Below are 10,336 nucleotides of genomic sequence, written 5' to 3' on the forward strand. Positions count from 1 at the left end.
CCTTCGCTCTCCCCGGCCCATCACATCAGCGCCCTCCCTTGTCGGGAATTCGTCTCCGCAGGGCCCCTCGCCGCCGCCCCCCCTGGGAAGACGGCCACCGGGGTCCACGCTCTGCCTCAACAGACTTTGCTTTCTGGGTTGGGATCTTTCGGAGGCGCCGAAGTTTCTCCCCATTTCCCTCCCTCCTGGCCACTCCTGACGTCTTTCATTTAGTCCGCTGGCCGAGATCCCCATCTGTGTGTTCACGCGTGAGCTTGGAAGGGCGGTTTTTGTTCTTTCTTTCCTAACCATCATCGCCTTTCTTTCCTCCCTTTCCCACCCCTTCCTTTCGTCCTGTCACCCTCTCCTCTTCCTCCCCTTCTTCCCCAGAAGACTTTGTTCCTTTTAGCACTTCTCTCTTTCTGACAAGACCTTCGTGAGAAACGTAAGTCAGGCAATACTTCATTCGCGAGGAACAATTGCTATTAGGTGTACCAGACTCCACAGGGAAACTTAGTTTCTCTTGCACCAAACCCTCCTTTGAACTGACGTTCGCTTCACACTGCTATACAAACCTTTCTGTCATTTTGTCACACTTCCTAGTGTCTCATATGTAGAGAACAGGTGTTCTCTTACGTAGAACTGGGGGAGCGTAGGTATGCTGTATGTCCACAGACATTCAACCTGCAGTTAGATCACAGTCCTACCGTAAGGGCTTGGAGGTTGCAGTACAGTGTCTGCATTGTTTTCCCAGATCCTGTTGTAAAGGTTTCCTGATAGTTCAGAAGTCCTGTTTGGTAAATATCACCAATCAGTAGGAGGCCAAATAAAGGGATTTCTCCCCATGGACTTACACAACATGTCTCTTCTAAGATTGAATTTGTTGTTGCTTGTCTTTCGTTTCCCCCATTTCCTATCCTAACACAACGCCCCCCGCCCAACACAGGGCCTTTTGGATGCTAAACTCATGCTCTACCACATCCTTGCCCTTAAATAACTTCCTTGATTAAGTGTAATATGGTTCTTGTCTATTTTTTATATTTTATCTGTGTCTGGCTGTAGATGGGATCCTGATGACATATGGGAAGCTGAAACAAATTGCCTCAACCAGAGCCTATAAATCAGGTGGATGTAAGACATCTAGGGAGAGCTGGGCATGGTGGCCCGCAGCTGTAATCCTAGCACTGGGAAGGCTGAGGCAGGAGGATTGCTGAAGTTTGAGGGCAGCCTGGGCCACATAGTGAGTTCAAGGCGAGCCTGATCTACATAGCAAGACCCTGTCTCAAAAATAAATAAATAAATAAATAAAAATTTATATGTATGAAACAACTTCCATGTGTTAGTTTTCATCCTGGTCTGCTTTCTTTTGTACTGGGATTGAACTCAGGACCTTGTGCTTACCAGGCAGGTGTGGTGCCGCTGAGCTATATCCCTGACCCCTTGTCCACATTAATGCCTCTGAGAGAGGGACAGATGAATAAATGACTTTCTTTCCCCTGGTACCAGGGATCGAACTCAGGGCTTGTGCTTGCAAGACAGGTATGGTACCACTGAGTCAAATCCCCAGCCCCGAGGAAATGACTTTTACAGATGTGTTTCAAACCTCAGAATTGAGGACAAGATAGGTCGGGTGAGGTGGCGCATGCCTATAATCCCAGCACTTGGGAGGCTGAGGCAGGAGGATCGCTGTGAGTTTGAGACCAGCCTGGGCTACATAGTGAGTTCCAGATCAGTCTCAACTACATAGTGAGACCCTGTCTCAAAAACAAACAAAACAAAGAAACAAAGAATTGAGGACAAGATCCCTTTAACTCCAGGTTGGACTCTGCCTGTCCCACAAAATGGTTATTCCATTTGGACTTATTTGCCATTTTATCTTTATCACCACTATAAAATTAAAAGTATTCTGGCACTGGTTGTGATTGTGTGTGCCTAGACGCCCAGCAACATGGGATGGAAAGTTTGAGATCACTCAAACTGTCTCAAAATAAAATAAGGGCTGGGTTGCAGCTCAGTGATAAAAATGCTTGCCTAAGATGCATGAAGCTCTGGATTCAATCCCTAGTACTGGGGAAAAAAGTATTCTGGTGTCTGATTCAGTATTAAATAAATAGGGACTTTGGTCTTCCCTTTTTTTTGAGACAGGGTCTCGCTGTGTAGTTCATCCTGGCCTTGAACTCACTATGTCACCCAGGCTGGCCTTGAACTCTGAGGCAATCCTCCTGCCTCAGCCTCCTGAGTGCTGGTATTACAGGGATGCATCACCATGCCTTGCAATATAGACTTTGGGAAAGAAGAGGAAGAATGACTGATACTCTTTTTCTTTTGGACAGATCTCAAAGCCAGAGAATGGCAGGTGAACAAAAACCTTCAAGTAACCTCCTGGAACAGTTTATTTTATTAGCCAAAGGTACCAGTGGGTCAGCACTTACTGCTCTCATAAGCCAGGTATTGGAGGCTCCTGGAGTTTACGTCTTTGGAGAACTGCTGGAGCTGGCCAATGTTCAGGAGGTAAGAGTGGCTTCCACTGAATTCCTCTTTGTTCTGAGCCTTTCGGTGTTTCTCCAGATTGACAGGGGTTCCAGAGTGGACCTGTGAGATACCCTGTTTAGAGAGGGATGCCTGGTAGTGGGGCAGGGGAGGTGGTTGAGGATGGCATCTGGGGCGCCTTTCATTCAATATTTTCCCCCAAACTTGGGTAAAATTTGATGAGGTTGCTAGTTATCTGAAAGATAGTAAAAAAGTCAAAATGGTCCTGATCAATTAGAATAATGCTGTAAATATGGGCTGATGTTTAATAGGAGTAGTTTCAGGAATTCTGAGCAACAGAGGACCTCCGATGCAATATGGACAATGGACAAGATTGATTAGGGACACACACAGCGGAAATTGTGGCTGTTGAACGTGAGATGGGCATGAATAAGGAAATATCGTCCTTGTGGAAAAGGGCAGTGTTGTACTAAAGTAGATGTGGTAAAACGCAAGACACGTAAAGCAAGAAAGGAGTTCATTTTGCTTTGTTGGCTTGATTGTTGTGTCCAGTTTTGGTCTCTGCCTCAAACATGAGAAGATCTGTTAATGATGACCAGACAGGTGGAACATGGCCCGGTGGAACGCACCTTATACTTCTCACCTTTGACTCTTGCATTTTTATTGATTTGTTGGCAAAGAGTGCAGTCATTGTTACGCTGCAGGAGCTTTGAGGAAGCCTTTGGGAGGTCTTGGTGTGTTGGTGGGGGGCAGTTTGCTCTGTCTTCGCTGTCACAGGCTGCTTGGGGTGGTGCTGGCTGTGTGGGTGGCTGTCGTGTGTGTGCAGAACCAGGCTTTGGTGTTTCCTGCAGGCCGTACACCAGATGCTGCTGAGAGTGGCTCTTGTGCTCATGGGGATCGCTTGCTCCTGCTGGGTGGTTCGTCACTTTCACGACTGCAGCAATTCCTCTCCTGCTGGCTGCCAACTCCACATCTGCAGCCCACTGTGACCTTCAGGTTGCTGGGTGCAGTGTTGTCTGTCTGCTTCGTCTTCCTGGTCAGGAGGCTGGAGCAGTTCCCCATCACCGTTCCCCACAGGTCTCTTCCTCTGATGGCCAGAGATGGGAGAGCCACATTGGTTGTTCAGTTACACATTTTTATTTAATGCCAGTCTTACTTGCTACCCTGTAAGCTCTGCAAGCTCCAAGCTCCTTGGAGCTGAATACATAGCCCGATATACCCTAAGCTTTCAGTTAAAAATATAGTTTACCATAGAGAGAAGATTTGGGAGAACTGGGCCCAGTTTCCAACTGAGATAAGCTAGATGGCCAAGGAGTAATATTTTCTTTCAGGTTCATGAAAAGCCCAGATGGAGGCCAAGTGGTTGTGTTGTAACTGTGAAAGACTGGCTAAGACGAGATGGATGAAAATTAAAGCAGGCAAGACCTCATTAACTGAGGCCAGTGGGAGCGCTTTGGAATATCAGTTCTAGAGGATGTAATCTGTTTCATTTATTTTTATAGTTGTCTGTCTGAAAAGTGGGGCTAGGCTTGGTGGTCTTTAGCAGGTCTCTTGCAACTCTTCTTTTGGGGCTTCAGGAGGTACATGGTAAGCTGAGAAAGCAGACTGAGGTGTTTGCTGCCAGCGTTCTCACCAGGTGCTTTTTTTTTTTTGGTACCGGGGGATTGAACTCGGGACCTTGTGCTTGCCAGGCAGGCAGTAGAACCACTGAGCTAAATCCCTGGCCCAATAGGTCGCTTTTCTCTCCCCATGGCTTATGTTTTTCCATTGGGAGCTGGGAATATGGTAGTTGCCTTTCAGTGGTCTGAAGTTATGGGTACAGTTCTTTTTGTTTTTCCCTCCCAAATGGCTCAAATCAAATAGTATTGCTATTGATATCTTGTTACTCGTGTTTTGACTGTGCTGCCCTTGGTAAGTTGGAAGAGTAACAGCTGTCATTTGTGGTGGAGGAAGGCACCTTGTTAGGTAACCGACCACAGCAGAGCAGTTCCAGGCAGAACAGTGTGTGACTCTTGCATTTTTCTTCTGCAGATGGCTCTTTGCCATCAGCACCAGTGAAGAGTATGAAAATGTTCGTTCGGGGCAGCCTCATATCCTGCTTTTTTGCCCCACCTGGTGCTCTGCTAGTCACTCCCGGGTTCATTCATAGTCCATGTGCAGTGCTGAAACTTGGAACTGACCCTAAGTTTCCAGTGTAGATCGGTAGTGGTTATCAGCCTCTTGGGCTGGGGTGTGTCCAGGGGTGCTCCAGTCTCTGTTTTTGTTTTTTTTTTTTTGTACCCAGGATCAAGCATGGGACCTTGCATATGCAAAGCAGGTGGTGGCACCACTGAGCTACATCTCCCGCCCCTCCAGTCTCTGTTTTAATTCACAGGGAATCCCGAGAAAACTTAAACTACTTCCAGCTTAGGTGTGTGTGAAAAATCTGCAAGTAATATAAAACATCTTGAGGAAGAAAGGTTCAATTTGGGGCTGTAGTAATTTTATTTTTCCCCAAAGAATCAGTTGGAAGGGACAGCAGGGGCCACTGAGCCCAACAGTGCCACAGGAGTGGCCATCCATCTTCCGCACAGTCACCCAGCCTCTGCTGGACACAGTGGTGACCGTTAGACGGCTTGTTCTCTAGTGAACTTTGTTTTTCCTCCTCAGCTTGCAGAAGGCGCTAACGCTGCGTACGTGCAGTTGCTGAACCTGTTTGCCTATGGGACATACCCGGACTACATAGGTGAGTTGGTAAGATCCTTCCAAAGACTTGTCTTGGTTTGGAGAACCACTGAGGGCTGAGGTGTGAAGGGTGTGAGTTGGGGGCCTTCTTAACTTGGCTTTCTCACCCTGTTGGTGACCTCACAAAAGGGATTTCCCTTCTCACCTTCACTTCCTGTTTGGTAAAATGAGCTCATCCACAGATAGAGCCCTTGGGTGTTTTCCAGGAGAAATTGTTGAGAACTGGAGTTTGAAAGGCGCTTGAAGTGCTTTGACATGTCAGGATGTCCATTGTAAAATATTTCAGCACTTTAAATGTTATCAAAATAACATCACCATATTGAAGAAAATTTGAAAAACATTAAGTCACTCATAGTTGTAACTTCATTAACTTAGCATTGCTACTCTAGACTTCTTCCCCCTTCTGCCGTGGTCTCCACCAGATGAATTTCAGCACTGTGCATAAGAAACAACAATTTAGATTCAGATTTTTGGAATCAAGAGTTAGGGTTAAGAGATAGGACATTTGGAGTCTGTCCCGGGTTGTTGAGAAGGTTAACTGGGTGGGTGTCTGTTGCATGGGCTGTGTGCTGGGTCCCCTGCCGCTGCCCTGCTTCTGCTGTGATCAGTCCTATTATCACTAAGGTTTTGCTCACCCCAAACTCCACTTCTGCTCTAAAGCCTTTCTTTTATCTTAAGTGAGATTGCACTTACTGCCTTCCCTCAACCCTCTTCCCCTTCTTCCCTTCTCGTGTCACAGGCACGAGCAGAGGTCCCTTAAGATAACTGCCACCCCATGGTGTCTGTGCAAGCCTGGCTCCTCAAGATACTAAACTCCTCGTGTGGAGAGACCGAGCCTGTTCTTTTTGGAGGCGTATGGTCTCCCAGAGAAGACTGGAAGTGCTCATGCAGTGCTTACCTCATGAATACGTTCACAGTCATGACAGTGATTTAGTAGATTTGGCATGGGAGGGATGAGTTTATTCCATAAAAGAAATCCTAATTTTTCTTTATGTCTTGATTTTTGTGGTGGGTGGGACCGAGCAGCCAACAAGGAGAGCCTGCCAGAACTGAGCACAGCCCAGCAGAACAAGCTGAAACACCTTACCATCGTGAGCTTGGCATCCAGAATGAAGGTACGTCCTGGTGTCGCCTGTCTTCTTACTCGATCCGACCCCGGTGTCTCGAGGGCATTGGTGAGGGAACTCAGCCACACACAGTGCATCCTAAATGCATAAAATATACTTAGCAAAGGAAAAAGGAGAAAGGGATGACAGTGAGGACTACAGTTAAGGTGGGGAGGACAGTTAAAATGGGGCCGTGAGTTACTGCCATTCCGTTCAGGGACAGCAGGCCAGACGGAGCAGTGGGCCTCTTTGCTGGCGGCCATGGGGCTTTGAGTCGGGTGGGCATGTTGTCTTGTTAGGGAAGGGCGCTGCTTAATGGTGTATACTTTTCAAATAGCAAGGCAACTTGTGGCAAGCTAACGACTTCCCCTGTCACTCAGCGCACGTGGACTTTGCCCGTGCTGGAGGAAAACTGGTACATTGGACTTCCTGAGAGGACTGCTGGGGGATTGAACCTAGGCCTTGCATGTATTAGACAAACACTCTACCACACAGCCACACCCCTCGCCCAGAGAGGTAGATTTTTAATACACTGCTTCTGGGATTTTCAAGGTTCGTGACACTAGTGGGAAATCTTGCCTCACGTGCTGACTTGACACCCCACCCTCCTGTAAGCGACATTCACTCCACCGTCTCTCCGAGTGCTCTGGCCCAGCTGATTCAGAAGAAGTCTGGCAGGCAGCTGCTCAGGCCATTCATAAAGAGGATCTAGGCTTGGTTAGCTCACAGTTGCCTGGCTCTCTGCTCGGCCTTGCCTGTGTTTGAGTGCTGGTGGTGGGCATTTCCCTGTGTGGTTGAGCTTGAGAGAAGTGTATTTGTTCTTGGATCGCCCTGACACTTGTTGAATGATCGTAGTTTAATCACACACTCCTGATTCTTGCCGCAGCATCTCAGGTATGAGTCTTGTTTCTTTGGCGGTGGTGAGGGATTGAGCTCAGGGCCTCACGTGTGCGAGGCAAGCACTTCACCACTGAGCTGCACCCAGCCCATTTTGTTGGGAAGTGAGAACCTGCCTATCTTGTCCTGATCTTGAGCTTTTCCGTGTGGTGAGAGTAGGATGAGTTTTTTCTCCTTCTGTAATCTGTCATTTTAAGTCCGCCTCTCCCCAGCATGTCTTGTCACAGAAAATCCCTTTTGGTGGCTTTGCTGTCACTCTGCTCTGTGTGGATCTCCCCCTTGTCTATTTCTTTTTGGTACTGGGGATTGAACTTGAGTCCTTTCACTTGCGAGGCAGGAGGCAGAACCACTGAGCTAAATCCCCCCCCATCTATTTATACAGATTTGATCACTGTTTATTTCCAGACTAGTATGCTGTCTCCGATGGTTTGCAGAAAGCTGGATATTCAGATGTCCTGTCATCGTGGAGTCATTCAGATCAGTACCATGGCCCAGTACAGGAATATTGCTGTGGACTCTGTGTTGGTGGCAGGAGTCTGAGGAAACAGTGCTGCCTTGAGAATGACCTCCATGGCTGGCCACCCATAGGAGGAAGCCTTGGCCTGCAAGGCTTTTTTGCTTGGAGGTCTATGATAATCTGGCATTTTATGTAATCTGCAGACTTCCAGAAGGAGGCAGCGTGGCACATACCTAATATTTCTATTTTCTCCAGCACGCGTCTAGGGTTTGTAAGAGTGTGAGAGTCCTTGGCTGGGAAAACTCCACAGTGTAGAGAGCCAGGAGGGCACTTCTGGGGTGCTGGGGAGTCTTGTTTGGGTCTTACAGGTCCTGTGTTCCCTTCTCCGCCTTCTGTAGCACTGGGCCCTGCGTGTCCTGCCTTTGGCCCTGCGTGGGCCACCCTGAGTGAGGCGCTTCCTGGCTGCGTATGAAGTCACAGTATAGTGTATGTGGGCCATACACAATGTGTGCTCTCTCTATATGGTTCCTGTATATGTAACATCTTTTTTAAATATTTTTAACTTGACAGAGAAGTAACACAAGTCCAGGTTTCATGGAATGAGAAAACTTACGTGTCTGCTGAATAACAACAGTGCCTGTCGTCACAGCATGCACGTGTAGGCAGGTTGAAATGCTCTTTTTGGTAATTGCTGCATTTTGCTGTCCATGTTGCACAAGTGTGCCGACCTTCTGCTGTGCTCATATTGCGCTTCACTGACTGGTGGGTGTGGGAGGAAGGGTCTGCAGTGCGCAGCATTCTCGTTGCCTGCGCAGTCCGTGCCAGAGCGCCCTGTAATCAAGTCACGAAAACTACTGAAGTCACATGACGTTAGACCTCTGGTGCTAGCCTGGTAGTGGCACCACACAGCAAGACGCTGTCTCAACCTCCCCGTCCTCCACTAAAACGTTTAAGGCCTCGTGTGGTTGCGTTACCAGCTGCCCAGGCTGTGGGCCGACACTCCTGCCCCGACGTTCACGGTCACCCTGGCCTGCACTGCCTGAGCCAGAGGCCGCTGTTGGCTCTGGGTCATAGCTGTATCTTCACAAATGCATGCAGGCGGCTTTCCTAACTACCGCGTGGCCTTCTCCACAGTGCATCCCCTACTCTGTGCTGCTGAAGGACCTGGAGATGAGGAATCTCCGGGAACTGGAAGACCTCATCATAGAGGCCGTCTACACTGACATCATCCAGGGCAAGCTGGACCAGCGAAACCAGCTGTTAGAAGTGGATTTCTGCATCGGCCGTGACATCCGGAAGAAGGACATCAGTAACATTGTCAAGACCTTGCATGAGTGGTGAGGCTGGAAGAGGAGGAGGAGGGTAGAGCTGGTGTGACCTGTGCCTCTGCTTGCAGACATGTGGTCTCCAGAGGCCAACGGAGGCACTGGGGCTCTGCTGGGGCCTTAGGACAGGGAGCCAGAGTGGGCTCCGATTGCCATCTCAGCTGTAAACTTATTCTTGTCTTAAATGCAACTGCAGCCGGGGCTGTTAACAGTGGGCCATAAAATACACAGGCTCAGCATGTGGGCTGTGTATCCCTGCCAGGCCTGCGCTTTCTAAATGCAGCCACAGTGTTTGGCCACGCTCAGGAAGTAAATGGTGGGAAGGTTCTTTGGATAAGAACCATGTTCAGGCAGCAGCATATCGGGCTGGGTTTGTAATACACTGTGGCGGACTTGAAGACTGGGTCTGGGTTATTATGACTCGGAACACAGATTCACACATCCTCATTTGATAACTATAGTCTGCCATATACAAGAAGTTGAAACATTTAGGTGTACTGTCTTTTAATGACATTTGATATTTGTAAGAGCTTCTTATGGAACTATTTAAATGAATAAAGCCAGTTGGACTTAGAGAAGCCGTAGTGAGTTCCAAAGGGGTATATAGTTGCAGATGCAGAGTGTGTTCCTTGTCAGGCGCAAAGCAGCCAGCTTTGTACAGAGGGGCAGGGCAGTTGTTTTCTTCCAGACAGACTGGCTGTCTGCTGCGTTTCCACATGGAGAGTCCAGGATGAAGACCCCAGTGCCTGTCCCCTAGAACCGGATGCCCCTGATGCCTCACATAGGCTTCTCAGGTCCCAGGGCATGTGCTGCCCATCCAGTATCTCAAGTTCTGCCCCAAGCATGGCTCCAAATACTTTGCAATACTTGACAAAAGCAGAAACTTTCAGCGGATTGCTAAACTATTAAATCAGAATGAACTTAGAAAATATCTCTAACACAGAAATGTCTGACACATAAAATCTAATGTCTGATGCTACTGAAGGTGGTCATCCTAGTCCTCTCTTTCTCTTTCCTTCTCTTTCTCTCCTGTGTTAGGGACTGAACCCAGGGCAGACACTCTACCACTGAGCTATGTTCTCAGCCATGTATTTATTTAATTTTGTTTTTTTGAGATAGGAGCTCACTATATAGTTCAGGCCGGCCTTGAACATACTGTGTAGCCCAGGCTGGCCTTGAACTTGCATCATTGCTCTGCCGCAGCTTCCCGAGTGCTGGGATTAAGGTGTGCGCCACTATGCCTGGCTCCCTGTTTTTTAAAGACAAGATGGGGCCGGGGATTTAGCTCAGCGGTTCAGTGGCCTGCCTCACAAGCACAAGGACCTGAGTTCGATCCCTGGTACCAAAAAAAAAAAAAA

At 48.2% G+C, this 10,336-nt stretch overlaps 1 protein-coding gene across 17 annotated transcripts in view; it reads left to right on the plus strand.

Moving 5' to 3' along the window:
- The window catches only part of Cops7b (COP9 signalosome subunit 7B), a 51,142-nt gene that overhangs the window by 5,265 nt on the left and 35,541 nt on the right, over positions 1-10,336 (plus strand). For 16 of the 17 annotated variants that reach the window (XM_033764687.1, XM_033764681.1, XM_033764685.1 and 13 more), the window contains exons 2-5: positions 2,313-2,490; positions 5,119-5,194; positions 6,220-6,308; positions 8,788-8,990. In XM_033764687.1, coding sequence (XP_033620578.1) covers positions 2,329-2,490; positions 5,119-5,194; positions 6,220-6,308; positions 8,788-8,990 — 530 coding nt within the window. In that variant the 5' untranslated portion in view covers positions 2,313-2,328. Of the gene's footprint in view, positions 1-72; positions 425-2,312; positions 2,491-5,118; positions 5,195-6,219; positions 6,309-8,787; positions 8,991-10,336 lie in introns of those variants that run through there. The other variant, XM_033764692.1, reaches the window with a different exon arrangement.

This window comes from Fukomys damarensis, unplaced genomic scaffold (assembly GCF_012274545.1).
Source record: "Fukomys damarensis isolate Sample0158 unplaced genomic scaffold, DMR_v1.0_HiC HiC_scaffold_16, whole genome shotgun sequence".
NCBI lineage: Eukaryota > Metazoa > Chordata > Mammalia > Rodentia > Bathyergidae > Fukomys > Fukomys damarensis.